General features: G+C 35.7%; 1 protein-coding gene across 1 annotated transcript; it reads right to left on the reverse strand.

Moving 5' to 3' along the window:
• Positions 1-1,213: 1,213 nt before the first annotated feature.
• Positions 1,214-24,185, reverse strand: itga2b (integrin, alpha 2b). The gene is made up of 30 exons (XM_073833444.1): positions 23,973-24,185; positions 22,901-23,031; positions 22,714-22,811; positions 21,266-21,425; positions 21,090-21,139; positions 20,883-20,928; positions 20,575-20,697; positions 20,437-20,481; positions 20,288-20,331; positions 20,105-20,167; positions 19,533-19,585; positions 19,223-19,434; positions 14,973-15,158; positions 13,323-13,368; positions 12,236-12,343; positions 11,868-11,923; positions 10,220-10,371; positions 9,771-9,875; positions 9,616-9,683; positions 9,082-9,229; positions 6,652-6,744; positions 6,473-6,552; positions 6,206-6,286; positions 4,999-5,104; positions 4,756-4,908; positions 3,951-4,055; positions 2,505-2,621; positions 2,304-2,405; positions 2,103-2,225; positions 1,214-1,957 (listed from the first exon to the last, which is right to left on the reverse strand). Exons 1-30 carry the CDS (start codon positions 24,146-24,148, stop codon positions 1,856-1,858), a joined length of 3,132 nt encoding a protein of 1,043 aa, XP_073689545.1. The 5' UTR covers positions 24,149-24,185; the 3' UTR covers positions 1,214-1,855.
• Positions 24,186-25,261: the final 1,076 nt, after the last annotated feature.

Genomic DNA, 25,261 nt, shown 5'->3' on the forward strand with positions numbered 1-25,261 from the left:
TTGGACATTAAAATAATCTTAATATTAGACGTCAGATTGACGTTAAATTTTGGTCACCCAATGTTGCAAACACAATTTAACCAAATGTCTTATGACATTGTGTTGCCTGCTGGGTTTTTTAAAGGAGTAGTTCACTTTCAGAACAAAAATTTACAGATAATGTACTCACCCCCTTGTCATCCAAGATGTTCATGTCTTTCTTTCTTGAGTCGTAAGGAAATTAAGTTTTTTGAGTAAAACATTTCAGGATTTCTCTTCATATAATGGACTTCTATGGTGCCCCCGAGTTTGAACTTCCAAAATGCAGCTTCAAAGGGCTCTAAACGATCACAGCTGAAGAAAAAGGGTCTTATCTAGCAAAATAATGGGTTATTTTCTAATTTTTTTTTTTTACAATTTATATACTTTTTAACCTACCTTTTTAATTAAAAAGTATATAAGTTGTAAATGTGTTTTGAAAATAACTGATCATTTCGATAAGATAGATAAGACCCTTCTTCATCGGCTGGGTTCATTTAGAGCCCTTTGAAGCTGCATTTAAACTGCATTTTGGAAGTTCAAACTCGGGGGCACCATAGAAGTCCATTATGTGGAGAGAAATCTTAAAAGGTTCTTAAATCTTAAAAACACTTCTTTACGACTGAAGAAAGAAAGACATGAACATCTTGGATGACAAGGGGGTGAGTACATTATCTGTAAATTCTTGTTCTGAAAGTGAACTACTCCTTTAAGGCTTCTGGACAAAATCCACAGACATATTCCTTTTTAAACTGTTTCAATGTTTGTTACACTGTTTGTGTTAAACTAATGGACTGGAGTCATGTGAATTATTTGTGGATTACTTTGATGTTTTTATCAGCTGTTTGGACTCTCATTCTGATGGCACCCATTCACTGCAGAGGATCCATTAGTGAGCAAGGGATGTAATGCTTAATTTCTCCAAATCTGTTCTGATAAAGAAACAAACTTTTTTGATTTTTTTTTTTTTTTTTAGCAGATATTCATTTTTTAGTTAACTACGCATTTAAGGCATTAATGTAGCCTTAAAGATCCACACACCATAGTTTTATAAAACAATTATTATGATTTTTATTCACTTTTTGCCTCACTTGTTATAAAAACATACTCACTTCTGTCAACTGTGCTCACAAACAAATGTCTAATTACTTACTCAAACCCAAAACATTGTGATTACACACTTCGGTGCAGACAAGATATTTTAATGACTTGAAAAAAAAAAAGGCAGAAATTAAATAGCAATGAGTGAACAATGAGTGAAGCATATGCATATTGGATTTCGGTGTAAGTTGTTCGTAAGTTAAATTAAATGAATGTGACAATTTACGTAACAATAGTTTATTACAATGGTAATTACGGCTGATAATCAAAATGGATCATCACCCATCTGAAATAGTAAGAATGTTTCTAACAAGGGCAGTGGGTTGAAGACAACACACATTTATCTACATATTTATCTACATTTCTTTAACATAAATTGAAATGCAAGCCATTAGTATCAGTGTCTCTACTTCTACTTCTAAAAATATAAAGCATATTAGATTGAATTCTGAAGGATCATGTGACACTGAAGACTGGAGTAATGACTGCTGAAAATACAGCTTTGCATCACACGAATAAAGTCCTTTTTATTATTTTATCACAATATTACTGTTTTCACAGTATTTTTGTTTAAACAAATGTAGCCTATAAGAGCATAAGAGACTTCATTCAAAATATACCAAAATGCTGGGCTGCTCAACTAATGCTTGCATCTTTATAACCATGATACATCGGATATTTAACAGAAAGAATAAAATAAATTTGAAAAAAAAACTTTAAAAAAGCATCATAAAGCTCAAGATTTGCAGTCCTGCGTCTCGTTCTGGTCTCCACTCAGTTGCTGCATGTCATCGCCATCATCGTCACATGGAGGACGGTTACGTTTGAAAAAACCCACCTTAAAACATACAGTGTTGTATGTTAATATGCATTGAGGTTTATGTGGTCAGCATACATATGTGTGTTTTACACTAATATGCTTTTGCTTTATTTTTGGCCTGTATGGAACAAAGCACCCTCTGCTGTTCAACAAATACAAGTACCTTCCAGAAGATGATGCTCAGTGCAGCCAGTAGCAGCAGTCCAGCGATGACTGACACTATTATCCACCACACAGGTACCTCCTCTTGTCCATCTGGGCGTCTCCATACTATATTTGTATGTGTCTAGATAGATATACAAAGGAGTTGTAAAGAGGACTTGCATACATTTCATGACTCAAACCAAAAAAACTGATATCCCACCTCTGCTTTTCCTCTGGGCAGCACATCTGGCTTGATTTTTGAGGGCACATCTGTCACTTCATAGTGAGCCGTGGAGTGAAGAACGAAATTTACATATGGTCTCTGAGCAGCGAATGGAAATAAGAATGGAGAAAGAGAAGGCTATGAATATCAAATGATGTCATTATGTGTCTAGGGTTTGATCTTTAAAGTTTTGCCCACCTTTAAAAAGGTTTGTACCCACAGTCTGCTTATCACTCTTACTATGGCCCTCTCATCTCTCTGCAGACCCACAGCCTCACACTCAAACTGAAGACACTGATCACCACTAGAGCAGTTCTGCACAGTGGGAGATATAACAATATAACGATATATGTATTTTTATATAGTTTTATGGAAACTGAAAGATGGAGGCATTTGTACCAACTATGTGCTTAAAATTGTAGAACTGTCAAAATCTCAAGGAATAAGCAGCTACTGTTAAAGGAGACGTTCACTACCAGAATTAATGTTTCCTAATAATTTACTCACCCCCATGTCATCTAAGATGTTCATGTCATTCTTTCTTCAGTCAAAAAGAAATCAAGGTTTTTGAGGAAAACATTCCAGGGTTGAAGGTCCAAATTGCAGTTTCAATGCAGCTTTAAAGAGCTCTACACAATAAGGTTCTTATCTAACAATACGTTTGATCATTTTCTAAAAACATAAAAATGTATACTTTTTAACCACAATTCATCTCGCACTAGCTCTGCAATGCGCATGTGTAGGCCGAAAAACTTCATCTAATTTTCTCCTCCAACTTCAAAATCGTCCAACATTGTTGTTTCCTTTTTTTGTAAAGGTCGTTTGACTTTCTTTGCACGTTCGCTTTGTAAACACTGTCATGTGTGTGTAATTACGTAATGTGTGAGGTCAAGCTAGTACAAAATGAGCATTTGTGGTTGAAAAGTATATAAATGTGTATTTTTCTTAGAAAACAACCAATCGTTTTGCTGCAAGACCCTTATGCCTCGGCTGGGATCGTGTAGAGCCCTTTGAGGCAGCATTGAAACTGCAATTTGGACCTTCAACCCGTTGATCCCCACTTAAGTGAAAATGTTTTTCTCAAAAACCTTTTTGACTTAAGAAAGACATGAACATCTTGGATGACATGGAGGTGACTAAATTATCAGTACATTTTTATTCTGGAAGTGAACTTTTCCTTTAACAAGAGAGACCAGTCTGTGATATCACCCTCTACTGGTAAAGAAGAATCACAACATTTCTGTAAAATAAAATAAATAAAATAAAATAAAATAAAATAAAATAAAATAAAATAAAATAAAATAAAATAAAATAAAATAAAATAAAATAAAATAAAATAAAATAAAATAAAATAAAATAAAAATGATTTCTGAAGGATCCTGTGACATTGAAGACTAGAGTAATGATGCTGAAAATTCAGCTTTTCCATAACAGGAATAAATTACATTTTAAAATATATATATAAAAAAAAAGAAAAAAAAAAGCAGACAGTTATTTCAAATTGCAATATTATATATAATATAATATTTCATGATATTACTGTTTTTACTGTGTTTTCAAATAAATGCAGCCTTGGTAAGCATGAAAGACTTCTTTCTCTTTCTCTCAAAAACATACAAAAATCTGAATTATTCCAAACCGTACCACATGGACAGTATTTTGCCACTGCTGCTCATATTCAGTTTTTTGTGGCAGGTCACGTTTGTTGATATGATGAAAATGGACGTTGGAGGACTCCGGCTTCACTAACTGTGGACCAAGATAAACAGGTAAGGAAGCAGTTATTGCCATTGAATAAACAGTATTATACTTACAAAAATATACCATGATTTTATGCACATGGTACAATAGTTATACTGCAGTATCTTGGAGTATTATGATTATGGTAATCATTAAGCCTAATCACTTATTATATGTGACCCTGGACCACAAAACCAGTCTCAAGTAGCACAGGTATATTTGTAGCAATAGCCAAAAATACATTGTATGGGTCAAAATGATCGATTTTTCTTTTATTCCAAAAATCATTAGGATATTAAGCAAAGATCACGTTCCATCTTGATATTTTGAGAGGTAAATTTCCTACCGTAAATGTATCAAAACTTAATTTTTGATATAGTTAAAGGCAATTTTCTCAATATTTTAATTGTTTTGCACCCTTAGATTCCAGATTTTCAAATAGTTGTATCTCAGCCAAATATTGTCCTATCATAACAAACCATACATCAATGGAAAGCATTTATTCAGGTTCCATATTAATCAATTTAAGATATAGTACTAAAATAAATGGTTACATTGTACCATGGTATCACTACAGTACATTGTTGTTAGGGTAAGATCCAGTGTTTACATATATTGATATAGATAAAGTGTTTTAACATTATATTTTGCTAACAAATGATTTATTCAGTTTAATTTAGAAATGATGGCCAGCAGGGGGCACTCTCACCCCACGTGGGTCGATGTTGGAATAATCTGTTTGACAGGAGATCAGCTCTTCGGAGGCATTAGCAAACACATACAGCAGATAGGACTTATTTTGTGAAACAGGAAACTCCAGTGTCAGCTTTGCATTGACCGGACTGGGGCCCATGTTCCTTAGCTGGGACAGGAGAATAGAAAATTTGTGCATAAGTATCGCAAAACAGTTTAAGTGAAGGTTTTAACAGTAATCCTAGACTGAGCATATTACCTCATATACATGCTCTACGAGTGGGCCTACTTCATCCAAGTCTTCTGGGTAATCCTTCGGCTCCCATTTAGCAATAGGCAGGACACAGTCAACTGGAGAAGAAACTCTGTAACAGTGTTATTTTAGTGTCAACGATATACTGTAACAGATAGTGATTTTTATATTTTGTTTTTATTTTAATTTTAATATATTACTAATTTTGTTGTGTGTTTTTGTATGTTGTGTTTTTATTTGTTTTATTTTTAAATATGTCTATATAGCTTTTAAGTTTTGGGTTTTAATTGTAATTTGACTGTTTTAGTACTTTAGCATAAAATTAATAAAAAAGAGAAATGTTACTTTGACAACTAAATAGCTGAAACAAAGTTAATTGTTTGTTTCAGTAATCAGTTTAAAATTTTATAGACTCTGTTTTAATAAAACTATAGTGATCAAAAAGCATGTTTAATTAATTGGAATCATGAAACACACAATTTAACAGCAATTTATTAAATATGTAATTTTTATGGCCCTATAAAATACGTTTTATTTTTTTCTCAAAATCAGTTTTATTTTTTACCAAATTCCGTGTTTTCTATTAGTTTTCTTGATTCCATTTTAATGGTTTCATTACATTTTAATGAAATTAACTGATTTTTATAAAAAATACTTTATTATTTATTACTATATATTATTAGTTTCTTTCTTTCTTTCTTTCTTTCTTTCTTTCTTTCTTTCTTTTTTCCACAAATACTGTGTTTTTACAATTTCCTAGGGAAATAAGTTCTGGTAAACATTTTTTCTGGTAAATATTGTTAAAAATGTTTTAATAATAATTTTGTTTATTAGTAGTATTAGTACTATCATTACATTAAGTAATTTATTTCTGTCACAATTTCTTCAAGTTAAACCGAACCTTTATTTCGATGGGTTGCTATGAAGACCTTTACATTTCTTTTTCTATATGAAATGACAATAGTTCTTCTCAAAAGAAATGGTAAAATGTTCATGAAGTGACTCTCATGAGCAGTTCTAGAGATTATGTTCATGTGTTCATCTACTCGCATATTAAGGAGACAGAGACTGAAAACACGAGAGCGTTGAACGCGCTTCACTATGTGTGTAGTAAATGAAATCACACTACTTTTTAGCCAACAAATCATTATCTCCATTCGATTTCAGTTTGAGTGCTTTTTTGTAATGGAGGGAAAATGGCAGTAGCACTAACCCACGCATCTCCAGGGAAGCTACAGCATTAACTTGAACCTGCAGCTGGACCAGGTTACTGTCTGGGTTCTGGCTGTTCTTACTAAAAACAATAAGAGAGATCAAGCAGAAGAAACAGAAGATAATTATTGTTGTCATCATGTGCAAAATGTACCAGAACAGGTTAGCGTTTATTATGGGGCAGACAAGCTAGCAAAATAGAGACATCATTTTGTTGCGTTTTGTTTTGCTAACAGCACAGATGGTTTGTGTATATGAATGTTCACACCTTCGTATTTGCATTTGGAATGTGATGTGGCTCTCCACCTGTTCCAGACCACCCATGCTGAAGTAAAGACCCGCTTTCAGCTGAATTAGAGAAAACAACCGAGAGCAAAATGTTCTACAACAGGCTGAACATGAATGGGCACTCAAGGTGGGTTATTATGTTGATCATGTCACCCTGACCTGATGTCCAGCCTCCATGGGGTTACCCAGATCACAAACCACAATGACAGAGCCATTCTCCTTTTTCTGACTGCACACCAAGTGACTGAAGTCCTGCACAACACATTTTACACTTTAACGTGACAATAATGCTACTATTCACAAGAACATAAAAGAAGTGTGATGACAGAAAGGGGGCAGTCAGGTATCATTGTATCAATTGTTAGGCTTGATTTAGCTGTCTGGCCAATGGAAGTTTCATAGAGAGAGATCTTATTTTCATGAGGACTATACAGACAGTTGTAAAATTTGACTTCAGACAGACGTCTGAAAAAGGCTTCTAACAGTGTTGTTACAGTTAACTAAAAAATGGTTAACTATTTAAACTTAAAACTATTAAAAACAACCTATCTCTCTTTTTCTCTCTCTATATATAAATATTAGAAAACTTCATATACAGTGCTGTTCGAAAGTTTGTGAACCCTTTCGAATTTTCTATATTTCTGCATACATATAACCCAAAACATCATCAGATTTTCTTTCAGAAGTCCTGAAAGTTAACAAAGAGAACCCAGTCCATCAAATTAGATAAAAATGACATTTATTTATTGGAAAAAAAAGATCCAGAGTTAAATATTTGTGAGTTGCAAAAGTATATGACTCTTTGATTTTAGTATCTGATGTGACCCCCGTTTGCAGCAATAACTGCAGCTAAACGTTTCTTGTAACTGCTGATCAGTCCTGCACAGCGACTTGTAGGAATTTTAGCCCATTCCTCAGTACAGAACCACTTCAGCTCTGTGATGTCGGTGGGTTTCCTCCTATGAGCTGCTTGCTTCAGGTATTTCAACGACATTTCAATTGGATTAAGGTCTGGATTTTAACTTGGCTTTTACAAAACATTAACGTTGTTCTTCTTTAACCATTTTTTGGTAGAACGACTTGTTTTCTTAGGGGTTGATGTCTTACTGCATGACTCACTTTCTCTTGAGACTAAGTACTCAGACAGATGTCCTGACATTTTCATGTAGAATTTGCTGGTATAATTCAAAATTAACTGTTCCATCAATGATGGCAAGCCGTCCTGGCCCAGATGCAGCAAAACAAGCCCAAACCACGACATTACCCACACCATGTTTCACAGATGGGATAAGGTTCATATGCTGGAATGCATTGTTTTTCCTTTCTCCAAACTTCTCATTTAAACCAAAAAGTTATATTTTGGTCTCATCTGTCCACAAAACATTTCTCCAATAGTCCTCTGGCTTGTTGACATGATCTTTATCAAACTGCAGACAGGCAGGCCTTTATTTGCTTAGAAATTACCCTGGGATCCTTTGCAACTTTGCAGGCGTTTACACGTCTTGCTTTGGAGTGATCTTTGTTGGTGGAGCACTCCTGGGAAGGGTAACAGTGGTCTTGAATTTCCTCCATTTGTACACAATCTGTCTGACTGTGGATTTGTGGAGTCCAAACATTTTAGAGATGGCTTCGTAACCTTTTCCAGCCTGATGGGCAACAGCAACTCTTTTTCAGAGGTCCTAAGAGATCTTTTTTTGTTCATGCCATGTTTCACTTCCACAAACATGATCAGACTTTGATAGATCCCTGTTCTTTAAATAAAACAGGGCATAGACTGACACCTGATAGTCATCCCACTGATTGTAAACACCTCTGAACAGATGGACTCTAATTTTGCCATCAAATTAACTGCTAATTCGAGAGATTCACATACTTTTGCCACTCACTGATATATAAATGTGCTAATTTTCCTGAATAAAGAAATGACAAAGTATATATTTTCATCTCATTGTTTGATTAGGTTTTCTTGTCAACTTTCAGGACTCGCAGGACAATCTGATGATATTTTGGGTTATATTTATGGGTTCACAAACCTTCAAGCAGCACTTTATATATGAGCACATACAATTAATAAATAAAAAGAATAATTTATAGATACAATAACTCTCAGACTGAATGAACTGACCATCAAGGTGCTGTCACATTTACCATTGTCCAACAAATTTTCACGAAATCCAGTCATTTCAATAGGAATCCATGTAAATGGGAATTTAGTTTGAAAGTATAAATATTTCTCCATGGAGATTTTGCATTGAGTTCAAGTTGGTCATGCAAATTTGCCATATTGACCAACAGAGTAAAAAGCTACTTGGTTTAAAATGTAATACTATTTGCGCTTTGCTTCATACATCGCTACACTTGATAATGGACTTTTCTGCCCACAAAATTATGCTGAAATCTAAATGTGAAAATAATGTGACAACACCTTAAAGCACACCACTAAACATTGCTGTTTTTTTGTAAGCAAACTGATATAAACTTTTCAGAGTACAACAGTATTGGGTCTATTCACACAACAGCATGATTGGAACTGATGTTCTGTAACTTGTGTTCCTGTCTGCAACAAACAGGATGTGACTAAACCCTCACCTCCTGGTTGCTCACAACACCCTGATAATGCGTATGTGCCGGCGGGCTGATATATAGCTCAGTCTCATAAGCTCCCTCTCCTTTATTCTCAGCCTCGATAATCAGCAGAGCTGGATTCTCGTCTCCGATCAGGATTGGTTGTGTTGACCTGTTTTTGATTAATGTGTACATGTTAATGTTTTACCAACCTTATTTTTCCCGTAAGAGCGGACGCAGTCATTTGTAAATTTTATGTGTGAGGCTTCAGGTCTCATCTGCATCCAACTATTCCTAGCTGTACAAAACAGCTTGTTTTGCTGCTTGATATTGCAAACTGGTGTGTCTTACAATATTATTTTAATGCATTATCTAATTATCAACACAATGTTTTGTAGTGCAAACAGTTTTACAGCTTACTGCACTTTGTTATTCTTCTCATTACTTCCCTAAAGCAGCTAATGAACCGGAAGTCTTGCACATTCACAGAAAATGGCTTAAATCCATGTTGAAAAATAATGTGGATAACTATGATAACAAGATAACAAAGGAACTTACACTACTGCCTTCAACTTCAGGTCTGGTATACAGATGTTATCTGAACCACAGTTGAGTATGATCCGTGTCTAGATACAACAGAAGGTTTCAACAGGTTCATATAAATGAGTATGTGTCACAGTAATGGCACAAAAACAATATATTCCAGCCATCACCTGTCCAACAGCGACACTTTGTCCATGAAGCACTGCATTTTGGGAGTCAGCCAGACTGTAATTCACTGAGATGAAGATTGGACTCAGCTTGTCCTTAAACTCAGGCTAAAAAGGAATAGAGTGAGATGAAAGATAACTCACTGAAAAAACTGCAACATTAATATCTTGCGTTTTAAATGACAAAAAAGGATAATTGAGAGAATTTGATTACAGCATGAAAATCACATGAATGACCTGATATGGAGCTGGGAGCACAGAGGCATTTCTGTTTCCATTTTTTTATTGGTACTTAGCACTAACCAGATCTAATTTATGAGTGTATATAGTCTTTGTACTCTCAAAAGCACTCTGAAGGTTCTGAAGGTCGCGGGACTCATTTTTCTTATCCACTGCACTGCAGTTCCTGCACACTGACATCTCGAAAAATAGTTGAAGAGAATGAAACACACCTGTAGATAGGCCGTGAAGTTTCTGCAGACATCTGCTGAGTTTCTTTCCACCGAGAGCTGGAAGTAAGTGTACGGCTGGTTGGAGTCCAGTAGGAGGGTTCGTCGTGCCATGCTCTGCTTCATCCTGTCCAGCTGAAGCTCTGTGTTTAGCACTAGCAGAAAATATGTTGCAAACAGCTGAAAAAACATTTCTGGATTTTTCTCCATATAGTGGTCTTCTATGGTGCCCTGAGTCTTAACAACCAAACTGCAGTTTAAATGCGACTTCAAACCATCCCAGCCGAAGAAGCAGGGTCTTATCTAGCTAAACAATGTTTTTTTTTTTTTATTACAATTTATATACTTTTCAACCTCAAATGCTTGTCTTGTCTTGCTCTGCCTGAACTCGTTTTTGTTTTTTTCTGGTTCATGACAGTCAGAGTATGTCGAAAAACTCCCGTCTCATTTTCTCTCTCAAGTTCGAAATCATCCTACATTGCCATTTTACCATTTTTTAAGGGTGTCTGATCATCTTTGCATGTTCACTTTGCAAACACTGGGTCGGTACTTCTGCAGCTATATAGGATGATTTTAAAATGATTTTTGAAGTTGCGGGAGAAAATAACATGGAAGTTTTTTAACATACCCTAACTGCCTTGAACCAGAAAAAACAGAGTTTGTAGCCGCATTTAATCTGCATTTTAGAAAATTCTAACTCGGGGCACCATAGACGTCCACTATATGGAGAAAAATTCTGAAATGTTTTCCTCAAAAAACATAATTTCTTTACGACTGAAGAAAGAAAGACATGAACATCTTGGACAAGGGGGTGAGTACATTATCAATTAATTTTTGTTCTGCTCTTTTAATGGACCCAAATTATTTTCTTTTAAGACTCTTTATATGTAACATACAATATGCTGGATTTCTTCACACAGGACACAATCTTAATTCCATTACATTAGTTTTTAATTGTTGGTTTATTTAAATGTGTGCTATCTAGACATCTTCGACCATTATGACACAAAACTAGCCTTTTTTTCTTGTTTGTTCTGACTTTGTGCTGTTTTTTTTTTTTAAGGCAAAAGCAGTTCAGCTTGGTTCAAGACACTTGCATTCTGTTCTTTGAATCTTAAAGGTATAATTCACCCAAAAATGAAAAATCTGTCACTAATTACTCAACGTCATGTCATTCCAAACCCGTAAGACCTTCGTTCATCTTCAGAACACAAGGCCCAGACACATTCAAGGCCCAGGAGTGTAGTAAGGAAATTCTTAAAATAGTCCATGTGACATCAGTGGTTCAACCTACATTTTATAAAGCTACTTTATAAAAGCACTTTTTGTGTGCAGAGAAAACAAAAATAACATCTTTATTCAACAATATACACTCTTCAGTGTCAGTCAACGTGTCGTGGAACTCTTGTGAATGCTCGTCGAAGACTGACACTGACAGAAATCTCTCAGAATTCCTCAGAAATATCTTAATTTGTGTGGCCAAGATGAACAGGTTTGGAACAACATGAGGGTGAGTAATTAATGACAGAATTTTCATTTTTGGGTGAACCATCCCTTTAATACTAAGGTAAGCAATTGCATCCTCAGTGGAGAGCTTGGTGATGTTTATTGCCACCATGTGCTTATTAATAATTTCATATGGATTACATACCAATCTCCTCAGGAATCCTGTGGCCAGATACACTGATGCATGCCATAATTATAAAGCTATATAAAAAAGAAAACAAGTGTTGATCATAAATGTTCTAAAGAAGTACCACAACCATGAAGGTTGGAATTCAAAGCATGCAGAAAATATAGATTACATCACTGATCAATAAAGGTCCTTGATGCACTGTGATCGTGCATTAGTCCTGAAAAGGATGTGGGTGTAATCAATAGCTCACTGTACCATTCCTGACTCGAACTCTGCTAATCCTTGAGAAGCTTTTCTTGGCTGACTAATCAAGCAGTTTAAATGCCAGCCACTTGAATCATGATGACATAGTGAATCTCTTGTATTAAGTTCAGAAACATTACCAAGTAATAAAGGTGCTGCTCTGGTGGAGTTGACAAAATTTGTCTTCTGGGTTCAAAAGATCAGGGAAGAATGAGAGTCGAGCCTGTGTCCTCACTACAGCCTGTGCCCTGATAAAGTCAAACACATTATTGATCCAACATGCATAATCAGTGTTCAAATGAGTGGTTCTCAACTGGTGGGTCCTGACTTCTAAACCAATACAAGTTAAAATTGCTAAATGCAAATAATACCAGGGAGATTTACAGTTGAAGTCACAAGTTTACATACACCTTGCAGAATCTGCAAACTGTTAATTATTTTACCAAAATAAGAAAAATTATACAAAATGCATGTTATTTTTTTATTTAGTACTGACCTGAATAAGATATTACACATAAAAGAGGTTTACATATAGTCTACAAGAGAAAACAATAGTTGAATTAAAAAAATGACCCTGTGCAAAAGTTTACATACACTTGATTCATAATACTACATTGTTACCTGAATGATCCACAGCTGTGTTTTTAGCCTAGCGATAGTTGTTCATGAGTCCCTAGTTTGTCCTAAACAGTTAAACTGCCCACCGTTCTTCAGAAAAATCCTTCAGGTCCCACAATTTCTTTGGTTTTTCAGAATTTTTGTGTATTTAAACCCTTTCCAACAATGACTGTATGATTTTGAGATCATAAACACATCTTTTCACAGTGAGGACAAGTGAAGGACTCGTATGCAACTATTACAGAAGGTACAAGCACTCACTGATGCTCTAGAAGGAAAAACAATGCATTAAGAGTGAAAACTTTTTTAATTTAAAGATCAAGGTAAACCTGTGGATCATTCAGGTAACAACATAGTATTAAGAATCAAGTGTATCTAAACGTTTGAACAGGGTCGAATTTAACTATTAGGACTATATGTAAACGTCTTTTATGTGGAACATTGTATTCAGGTCAGCACTAAATAAAAAATAACATGCATTTTGTATGATCCTTCTTATTTTAGTAAAATAATTAACATTTTGCAAATTCTGCAAGGTGTATGTACTTTTGACTTCACTGTATGTATTTTAAGGACTTGATTACAATTGAGATCATTTTAAATTGATACCTGTAGGTTGCCACTTTACTCGCACCCCAAGCACCAATAATGAGATCTAAAGGGGAGAAAAAAAGAAAGCATATTATATGCCTCAAAATCTAGAATCTTTCTATCAGCAAACACCACAAAGTGAGTAAAAGAGTGATTGAGGTACATGGCAGTCATGTAAACCTGTAGGAAAGGAAGTGTGGGGACTACTTTGTCTGGCAGAAGTGACCTAAGAGATCAAGCACCACAGGCAGACAGTGAGATAAAGAGCGCCAAGAGTCCCTCTCCGGAGCTTGAGGTGCTGTGTGTCAAAAAGCATTGCCATGTCCACACTGGACCCCAGTGTCAGAGGCCTTTTCCATTTATATCTGTACTAAGAGGGCTGTGGCACTGACTACAGCATTCCTGTCTCATGTTGACTCTCTAGTGCCACCCAGATAGCTCTTTGCTCCTCCCAAGGGATTGTGGAAAAGGGCTCTTAGTGGAGATTGTTCACAGCAGACATTCAAACTTTGAGGAGCTTGGGTTGGCTCTAAGATTCAGTCATTTGTGGGTTTTGTACACTAAGCGTGAGTCATTTGTAGCTCCATGAGGTTGTTTGGAAGGTTATATTTTGGTGCAGAGACCCAGCTGAGGCTTGCTGGTCAGATTTTAATGGAAGGTAATAGGAGGTGCACAGTGACTGCAGGGTTGTAGTGATAAGAGCTAGCATTGCTGACAATGGTTGGAGACAATATTAAAACATGTAACAAAATACATGCGCTTTTTGAATTTAAAGGGACAGTTCACCCTAAAAATGAAATCTCTGCCATTTTACCCACTTAATGCCCAAAGAGTAGTACTTTCTTTCTTCCACCGAATACAAAAGGAGATCCATACAATGAGAGTTTTTATGATGGCTTTATGTGTTTTATGCAACCCAGGCTCATTAAAATATGTGCCTCTATATATTTTTGCAACACCGTAATACCTTACTGCACATTTTGCGGCGGTTTCAAAGTGAGAGTGGCACTAAAAACATGTTTAATATGTTACCATGGCATGTTTTTATTACGTTGGTTCCCTACACCAAACCCAACCCTAAACCTACCCAATAGTGTCAACAAATGCAAAGGTGACATAATAACGCATTGATGCAGCCGTGCTATTTTAACGTCCTCATGCGGATTTAAGTTGTTTTGTCGTATTGTAGTTTCACAGGGTTGGTACCGAAGCTCTTCATCACTTAAGTGCAACGTCATATCGCGTGAGCTACTGAGCAAACCTACTGAATGAGAAAACTCATGCATATGAAGCTGTGCATGTGACGACAACGTTCAGAAGAATCCGTTTTCAAATTGTGCAGGATGTATAAAATATAGTCATAATATAATATTCTGCAAATAACTGTGTGAAAATTAGGCTTTATTAATCAATACTCTGTACCTGTAAATCATGAGGAAAGGAATAACAATTGTCTGAGTTTTACTGCCTCTAGTGTTAATTTCAACTGGAAACTTCAGTGAGTCGCACATAAAGGCACTTTTTTTTCAGTTTTGCAGAAATGTATTTAGAGGCACATATATGTTTTATGTGTCTTATTGTATTGTTAATTTGTCCTCTTTTCTGTTCCAGAGAAAAAAATAAAGCATAATTGCTTTTTCAAAAAAATTCAAGTAATATATCACATACCTGGATATCCATTATCATCAATATCTGTCCCTCCTCTCATGCTGAAGCCAAACATTGGCGGATCTTTGAGGGTCTTAAAAGGGCTTTCAATGACCTGAACATACTGGTTGTTCAAGCCGCCACTCTGACCCAGGTAAATAAACACTTGACCCCCTTCACCAGAGCCAGGTGCCCCCACAGCCACATCTAAGGATAAAGGAATAATAAATCACATTTTGAAGCTTATTTTTCTGAAAGTAGAGAGTATAAATTACCCTGTAATTAACAGTGAAAGTCTATATTTAGCAAGATAATACATTTTCTTTCATAATAAAAGAAATTAATACTTTCGTTCAGCTAGAATGTTAAATTGATCAAAAGTTATTTTTGAAATTATGTCTTTACAGCTTTGTAGTGCATGGAGCCCACCAGACACGAAATAACTAGTTATATTCCTTAAATAACTTCTTCCCCTATCTGCGATTAACACCTATTTGCTATGAGCCAGACCTCTGGGTACTATCCAACTCATCCCCCACCATCAAGATAAGACTCTTTACAGCCTACAGGAATGCAGGGAGATACACTCTCCTTATTCAGACATACAGTCGTGGCCAAAAGTTTTGAGAATGACACAAATATTAGTTTTCACAAAGTTCGCTGCTCAACTGCTTTTAGATCTTTGTTTCAGTTGTTTCTGTGATGTACTGAAATATAATTACAAGCACTTCATACGTTTCAAAGGCTTTTATCGACAATTACATGACATTTATGCAAAGAGTCAGTATTTGCAGTGTTGGCCCTTCTTTTTCAGGACCTCTGCAATTCGACTGGACATGCTCTCAATCAACTTCTGGGCCAAATCCTGACTGATAGCAACCCATTCTTTCATAATCACTTCTTGGAGTTTGTCAGAATTAGTGGGTTTTTTTTTGTCCACCCGCCTCTTGAGGATTGACCACAAGTTCTCAATGGGATTAAGATCTGGGGAGTTTCCAGGCCATGGACCCAAAATATCAACGTTTTGGTCCCTGAGCCACTTAGTTATCACTTTTGCCTTATGGCACGGTGCTCCATCGTGCTGGAAAATGCATTGTTCTTCACCAAACTGTTGTTGGATTGTTGGAAGAAGTTGCTGTTGGAGGGTGTTTTGGTACCATTCTTTATTCATGGCTGTGTTTTTGGGCAAAATTGTGAGTGAGCCCACTCCCTTGGATGAGAAGCAACCCCACACATGAATGGTCTCAGGATGCTTTACTGTTGGCATGACACAGGACTGATGGTAGCACTCACCTTTTCTTCTCTGGACAAGCCTTTTTCCAGATGCCCCAAACAATCGGAAAGAGGCTTCATCGGAAAATATGACTTTGCAGCAGTCCTCAGCAGTCCATTCGCCATACTTTTTGCAGAAGATCAATCTGTCCCTGATGTTTTTTTTGGAGAGAAGTGGCTTCTTTGCTACCCTTCTTGACACCAGGCCATCTTCCAAAAGTCTTGGCCTCACTGTGCGTGCAGATGCGCTCACACCTGCCTGCTGCCATTCCTGAGCAAGCTCTGCACTGGTGGCTCTCCGATCCCGCAGCTGAATCCTCTTTAGGAGACGATCCTAGCGCTTGCTGGACTTTCTTGGACGCCCTGAAGCCTTCTTAACAATGCAGTGGAAAGTTTTTTTTTTTTTCGGGATTAAGTTAATTTTCATGGCAAAGAAGGACTATGCAATTCATCTGATCACTCTTCATAACATTCTGGAGTATATGCAAATTGCTATTATAAAAACTTAAGCAGCAACTTTTCCAATTTCCAATATTTATGTAATTCTCAAAACTTTTGGCCACGACTGTACAGTCCCACATACAGTTATATAGAAATGTACACGTATCAATGTGTTATCTTTTCTTATATTGTTGTTTCTGTTATGTATGTCTGTCTCAAACATTAATCTGCAATAGGTGAATTATTGTGTGTGCTAAGACTCTCACATTTAGAATCACTCATTCAACCGAGATGATAGATCATGTTTGGTGTCTATGAGCTGCATTTATGATCTCCTAAATGTTAATGTTTGTTACATCTTAATAACTCCTTGCTTGATTGGTATTATTGAACTTTTGGAAGTTTTGTGGCGAAACAACCAATCAGCTTCCACATGCAAAACACCATGGTGGAATACAAAGACTTTCAATCTTCCCTCCAAAACTCAGATCAACCGGATTGGACAAGATCCAACTGTGAACGACCTACAGGTTTAAAAGTCACGCACCTCTTCCCTTTTCCTCTCTCTTCCCTTCTCCTCAACTCGGACACACGTCATCCCGCACCTCCCCCATATCCATGGGGGAGGGGCGGCTCACCTAGCATTGGAGATGAGGCCTAAAGTACTGCAACCACGCTTTGAAAAGCCATGCGGCCCTACTCACCCTTCTTCGAAGCCATGCGGCCTAACTCTCAAGGAACTGGAAAAGGACTTTCTGAACTGAACACATACGGAACCAATGCACAACAACAAGAGCTTGCAAGTATCCGTTCTTTCTACAAACGTAGATAGCTGCGTTTAAGGCGTTTTATGAAAAAGATTTCAGGTTGTTCAGAACCGTTCATTCCTGTACCATGCAACTCTCTCTCTCTCTCTCTCTCTCTCTCTCTCTCTCTCTCTCTCTCTCTCTCTCATGCGTTCTGTCTATTCATGTTTTATGTACGTTGTCTATGTGCGATCGTTTGTAAGTAGAATAGTTTAATAAACAACCGTATATTCACATATAATGATTCTCTGTGCTGAATGCTCACATTACAAAAGTCACTTAAACTGTGTTTCGATCTCATATTGCTACCTTAAGCCCTATTTTGTTCAATTGTTTTAACTCCGTTCTGATTAGTAAAACACGTTGCCGTGACGACGAGCTGACGTAAGTGTAATCGATATCACTGAAGAATTTGCTGGACAAAGAAACAAGTCGATATCATCATTACTGTTACTAATCAGAAACTGGAAAATGCGTATATTTAATGACGATTATTATACACAATTTCCTGTGAGTTAAACTACTTTCCCTGACTGAAATGTATGTTTTAAATAACTCATTTCATTCTATTCATTGGTCAAAAGACCTGGTGGAGATTTACAGTGCACATGTGATGAGAGAAACATAGTCTCAGACATGTACACACACATACTGGTCATTTTAAATTCTTTGAGCTAACAAATTCTCTAAAGCTTAATTATAAATAAAAAGAATATATATCTCATGTCCTTTTGAACTTTCTATTCATCAAAGAATCCTAAAAACATATCACAGTTTCCACAAAAACTGGTACAGTTTAATCTTCCTTAAAGGGATAGTTCACCCAAAAATGAAAAATCTGTCATTAATTACTCAGTCTCATGTCGTCCCAAACCCTAAGACCTTTGTTCATCTTCAAAACACAAATTTGGATATTTTTGATCAAATCCAAGATGTGAGGCACCTTGTTTAATCAGAGGAATGAACATTTATGCGTCGTAGTGCTCTCATGAACGCGCATCAAAAAATGACACGGAAGAGAAGAAATTAAAAGAAGAATCAAGTCATTATTTTTGTTTTCTTTGCACACAAAAAGTATTCTTGTAGCTTCAGAAAATAAAGGCTGAACCACTGATGTCACATGGACTATTTTAATGGTAACCTTACTACCTTTCTCGACCTTGAACATACTAGATTTGTTGCTGTCTATGCAGGGTCAGAAAGCTCAGGGATTTCATTTAAAATATCTTAATTAATGTTCTAAGATGAACGAAGGTTTTACGGGTTTGGAACGACATGAGGGTGAGTTATTAATGACAGTATTTTTTGTTTTTGGGGTGTACTATCCTTTTAAGATAAGCACTAGAACTCAACATGAATCTGAATTATACTGTGACAGCCGAAGAACACCTGACCCATTTAGGTCAAATCACTTTCAGATGCTGCTTCATAACTGAGAAAAAATGAGATTGCTTGAGCTCCTGCTGTTATTAAGAGAAGATTCAGTAGGTTGTAACTAGGAAAAAAAAATGACTCTGTGGTGATGAATGTAATTTTTTATAACATGCCTAATTTAAAAGACTTTGCCGCTTGTAAAGATCAATGCTTGGGCCTACTGCCTGATTTTCCTTTAGATTCGTCCTGTGTCTTCATTAAAACCTTTTGGTTGTTCATTTTGTTCTTGTACTTTCACAGAGATGAGTTGTGCTCAGAATTATCCATGAAAATATTAAACTGCATGTTATTTTCCTGCAAATTCTGAGTAGTCCTCACCATTAAAACCATCATGGTCGATGTCTCCCAAAGGGGCTATAGCACTGCCAAAACGCCCATAGGCATATATCCCTGTCAGGATCTGGTTGGGTTTGGAGGAGAAGGAGAAGTCCTTTCTTTGCAGATAAACATAGACTTGTCCCACTTCTCGAAATTTGTGAGTGGACAGCTGCTCCATAAAAAGAGGCGCCCCAATCAGGATGTCGTCACACCTGATAAACAGAGGGTATATAATTCATCTCATTAAAACATTTGATTAATTCCCATGAACTACCAGAAAGAGAAATTGCTGTCTGCAGGAATCATTTACCCATCTCTGTTAATGTCTGTTACTGCCACAGAATGTCCAAAGTAAGATGATATCTACACAAGACCAGACAAAAAGTATTATTACTGGATCTAAAATAAATGTTTAGTAGATAGCACACACTTTTTTAATGTTTCTGAAGTCTCTTATGCTCACTAAGTTTGATCAAAAATATGATAAAAACAGTAATATTATGAAAAAGTATTACTATTTGAAATAACCATTTTCTAATAGAATATATAATATAATGTAATTTATTCCTTGATGGCAAAGCTGAGTTTTCAGCATCATTACTCCAGTCGTCAGTCACATGATCCTTCAAAAATCATTCTAATATGCTGATTTGATGTTGCTTATTAATATCAACAGTTGTGTTGCTTCCGATGAATAGAAAGTTCAAAAGAACATTTATTTGAAATTGAAATCTTTTGTAACATTTTAAATGGTCTTTGTTGTCACTTTTGAACAATTTAATGAGCTTACCCTAAACTTTTGAGCATTAAAAAAAATAGACTATTGAGGACAAATTAAACACAATTTCACAATTTCATATCTGTATTACTAATCATAATAACCTGGATGCCACTAATCGCCTTCATGATTTGCAGGGGCACAGTTGCTCCATTTATTATTTTGACCTAAAAACAAGCATAGCACAATAACAAATTACCCCAAATAAGTTCATAATCAATTGTATAACTGTACAAGAGGATAATTGAAATGAATAATCATCAATGTAACAGTGTAAGAGCGCTTACAGAGCCTACGGTGTGCAAATCATTTGGGACACCAACAACATAATCTGTAATCATCGTCAAATAAAGATAGTCACACAGAATAATGCAGATTAAACTTATTATATTTTAATAAATAAAAAATAAGATGGCGTGTCACTTATGCTTATCACCTGGGATGTTGTCTTTGTTAAAATGCCCAGTAGCAACAGAGTATCCTATAATGCAGAACAATGACAAAACCACTGGATGTTTCAGATTTTATCATCATATTTAATATTTGGTCTCTAATGTCAGATGTCACATCTTACCCAGATAAAGATCATAGTAGTAACTCGTTTGTGGTGTTTTGTTCTCACCACTCACTGAGTGCATTGGAGAGAATTCACTGCCACTGCTCATGATGTTTGCAAGAGATGCAGTGATGATCTGACCTGAAGTCAAGAGAAAAGCTGCGTGACAGTGCCACTGTAGTCACAAAGTTATGCAAACCCCACTGAAAGTGCTCCATCAATTTGCATTTAAAACAAAACACATTTTTTTCAAGTAATTATTGAAAACAGCCTTGCTGTAACATTCTTTGAAAGGTACATACTGCAGCTTTTCTAACATTCTTTACCTTGAAAATAATAGCCTCCTGGTGCACCAAGTATCGCTTTGCCATTCTGTCACAACCAATGTTTTTACATACAGGAAAAAGAGATGTTAAACCATTTAATCAATATTTTTATGGTTTAAAATGATATTGTATGGTAAGGAATTCATTCAAGGGCTCTGACTTCATATAGGTGAATATGAATATGCTATTATAAGAGAAGCAAGTAACCTCTGTGATGTCTGTGGTAAATCCAGACTCACAGTAACGCCTGTCAGGATCTGCTCATATAGGGATTTGATCGTTATTGGTCAGAGAGCTTGAAACATTTGACACTGAAGAATAATCACAGTGTAATCATAGAGGTTATATCACGGTATGAGATGGCGGTAAATGAAGTATCTTACAGCCTCTGGTGTAAATCGACTCTACATGAAGTTCCCTGCAGGGGGCGTAGTTTGCCACCTCTCCTGTTTGCATGTTCAAAAGCTGGCAGTTCCCAACAGGTGTATTCATGGCCTCTTCCTTTTCCATGAGCACGTTCCAGTGGAACATGGGAGCACAGGCCTGCCGAACAGGAAATACATAGAAACATTTTATAAACTGAAAACTATTTTTCTAAAACCCACTGGAAATTCCAGAGGCTTTCCAGAGGTTTTAAGAATAGCTGTATTTGTACACTGATTTATATGACTTCTGTCTCCCACAGTATACAACTGAGAAAGAACTGAAGAACAAAAACTGAAAATGTTAAATTAGCATAAATTAAAGGGACAGTTTACCCCAAAATGAAAATTATCCCATTATTTATTCACCCTCAAGCCATTCTTAGTGTATATTATTTTCTTCTTGCAGATAAATACAATCAGAGTTATATAAAAAATGTCCTGCCTCATTCAAGCTTTATAGTGGCAGTGAATGTTTGTTAAAGCCCAAAAAGTGCCTCCATCCATCATAAAAAGTACTCCACATGGCTCTGGGGGTTAATAAAGTCCTTCTGAAATGAATTGATGCATTTTTGTAGGAAACATTTCCATATTTAAAACTTTAAACTGTATTCTTTAGCTTTCGCTAACTGTCATACACATGTGCACGAGAGAGTAAGGTAAGCTCCGGTGAAAAGTGACGCGGAAGCGCAGAGAAGAGAGCAAAACAAAACACTGGTCACAAATGAGAAGTTCAAGACAAGGATTTGTAAAGAAAAATGTTGTAGGATTACAATATAAGCCAAGAGGAGAATTCTTATCAGAGCTTAAGCTATGCCTACGTCCTACATCATCTGATGGAACGCCACTCTCTCATGAACGTGCATACGACAGTTAGTGGAAGAGAGAGATTATGGTTTATAAAGTTTTAAATATGGATTTTTTATTTTTATTTTTTTTATTTTTTTTATTTACACAAACACATCAATTTTCTCCTGAAGGCCTTTAAAACCGCCTGGAGCATTGTGAAGCAAGTTTTTATGATGGATGGATGCACTTTTTTAGACTTATATTAGACTATTGAATCTCAACAGCAATTTACTGCCATTATAAAGCTTGGAAAAGCCGGGACATTTAATTTTTTTTGTGATATAACATAACCATTCATTATAGGACAGTACGCCTACAGTAAAAAAATTAAATAAAATTCACAAAAAAAATGTAAGGCTAACTTTAGGTTGAAAATGCTTAAGGCAGCAAAATACTACAAATTTAAAACTAGTGGCAGAAATTTCTAAAAAACATCCCTAAATAATTTGCATTGCTACATAACCAGACTAATGTTTGTGTCTTTGGCTGAAAAAACAACATGGTAAAATCAGTTGTATTAGCTCTTTTGTGAGGGGTATTTGCAAACTGCAGTGACTCACCAATATATAGTTCTTGTAGGTTCGAACCGAAGCGCCCAACCACTGGTTTGACTTGTGAGCCATTAGGAGCATTCTACCAAATGTGATGTTTTCATCACCTTTGAAACAATGACAGTTTATGACAAATTTTCTCCATGATATCAAATATTACATACTGTATATGTATATACTGCAGGGTGCTCTTCACCTTTTTGGTCAAAGTTTAAAAGTTGGCACGATTCTCCACTTGATGTCCAAGGACACTTGAAGACAGAGCCACCTTGAGAGACCCCAGGCTGGCTGGTGTTTGCTCTGGGTGCTCCAACCACCACACTTATACTACATACAGTGTAATACACAGGTTAGAATTGACTAGAATTAGAATTAATAAAGCAATGAAATAATATATATATATATATATATATATATATATATACAGTCAAGTCTGAAATTATTCATACCCCTGGCAAATTCTGACTTAAAGTTACTTTTATTCAACCAGCAATTTTTTTTCCATTAGAAATATTCTGAATGAATAATTTTGGACATGCCACTTTTTGTTCAAATGTAAATAAAAGCGGAGAAATATTTTTTTCCACAATGATGCTTCTTGTACATCGTACATATAAGTAACTTTAAGTCAGAATTTGCCAGGGGTATGAATCATTTCGGACTTGACTGTATGTATATATATATATATATATATATATATAGTAACAACAGTAACAACATTTATAATGTTACACAAGATTTCTTTTTCCAATAAATGCTGTTATTTCTAACTTTCTACCCCAAATAAATAAATAAATGAATAAAAATTATAATAAAAATACGAAATTAATAAATTGGAAAAAAATGTATTACAGCTTCCACAATAATATTAAGCAAAATAACTGTTTTCATAATAATAATAATAATAATAATAATAACAAATCTATGTATCTTGAGCCCCAAATCAGCATATTACAATAATTTTTATACATCTGAACATTTGAGACTAAAAATTCATCTTTGCCATCACAGAAATAAATTACATATTAAAATACATTCAAATAGAAAATAGAGCATGAGAGGCTTCTTTTAAAAATGTAAAACATTTAAAAATCTTATCAATCCCCATACTTTTTAATGGTACTGTATAGTAGTTAAACGAAGTTAATAATTAGTGTGGGCAATGGTAGCATCAGTACAAAGTGTTTGTGTGAAGGTTTTAACAGATTATGAAACACTCAACCAGATAATCCATATGCAGAATTTATGTTATAGACACCACCACTCACCTTTTGCTGCTTAGCTGATAAAAGTCTACTGAGAAACCAAAGTAGCTGTCCTCAGGGCCAGAGAAGACTGTGTAGTTGTTCAGATTCAGGTTAAAGCCACTGATGTGATTTGAATAAATGAGAACGGACAAAAACACAATAAAAAACGGCAGACTGACGTTCAGCCTCTTTTCCATTTTCTCTGAGATGCTTGTTGCAGTCACCAAAAACCGTTTTACACAATTCCCTCTGTCACCAGGAAGAACTTAATGTTGTTTTGTTCCTTTGGGAGATAGCACTTGTTATACTACTCTGTGGTTATTGACATGACACTTGTGGGTGTATGTTTCCGATGTGCTTCCTTCAGATAAAATGAGGTACATGTCACAAATTTCCTTGATGTTTGGTGAGGATTTTGTGGCATTTATTATTAGGAATTTGCTGGTTTAAAGTAACTTCCATCAATTTTTAATCAACACCTTTCAATGAACTGAAACTACTAATAACACTAATTTACCAAAAAGTACTAAAAGTTGAACAGCTCAAAATTGACAAAAAGGGAGGAACAGTTTAGCAGAAAAGTGACAGAATTGTGTAAGCAGAGGCCAAACTCAGGAAGTCTCACCCGAAGAGATTACACACTTCCATCAAATATAGCTACTCATCTAATTGCAAAAACTTTATTACATTTTTTTTTTTCGGTTTCCCTTTTAGATTTGTTGCAGATTTAGGTCTGAGTGCACCCTGAAGCAACTCAGCTGCTCTTTAAGTATGAAAAATTGACCCGCTTCAACATGCCTTCCAGTAAACTTATTAGTTGTTTATCTATGTAGGTGTGGCGAATGTCTTTTCTACTTGGTTTATTGCATTCTACCCCTAGGGGACATACATATATAGTATGTTTGGGTATTTTCCAAATGTAACTTTTTTTCCTGTGCTTTCTCATGTCAAAAAAAAAAAAAAAAATCTATTTGTTTTATTCTGTAAAGTGTAATTGTTCTTTTTTATTAACTACATTACCTTTATTTTAACAAACAAGAATATAATAAAAAAATTACCATTAACCATCCAAAGTACAGCTGAATCGCATCTTGCAACATCGCTGCTTGTATCAAACTGAATTGAATCAACATTGAACTGACTCAAGTTGAATAAAAACACTGCCTATTGTAGAGCTGCTGAACTGAACTCATTTCAGACTGATGACCTCTGTTATTGATATGAACTAAACCAACAATGAACTGATTGAGCTAAATAATGACACTATTGTCTTAGAGATGCTTTGACACAATCTGTATTGTATAAAGAAC

Source organism: Garra rufa, chromosome 1 (assembly GCF_049309525.1).
Source record: "Garra rufa chromosome 1, GarRuf1.0, whole genome shotgun sequence".
Classification (NCBI taxonomy): Eukaryota; Metazoa; Chordata; class Actinopteri; order Cypriniformes; family Cyprinidae; genus Garra; species Garra rufa.

What these genes read in the sequence shown, in the direction of transcription:
- itga2b (XM_073833444.1), bottom strand. Translation starts at nt 24,148, where the DNA reads ATGGAAAAGAGGCTGAACGTCAGTCTGCCGTTTTTTATTGTGTTTTTG. An exon ending in TGATGATAATGGATATCCAG is followed by an intron (nt 13,369 to 14,972) that starts GTATGTGATATA and finishes TCTCCCCTTTAG; the next exon opens with ATCTCATTATTGGTGCTTGG. An exon ending in TTCCAAATGCAAATACGAAG is followed by an intron (nt 6,287 to 6,472) that starts GTGTGAACATTC and finishes TATTGTTTTTAG; the next exon opens with TAAGAACAGCCAGAACCCAG.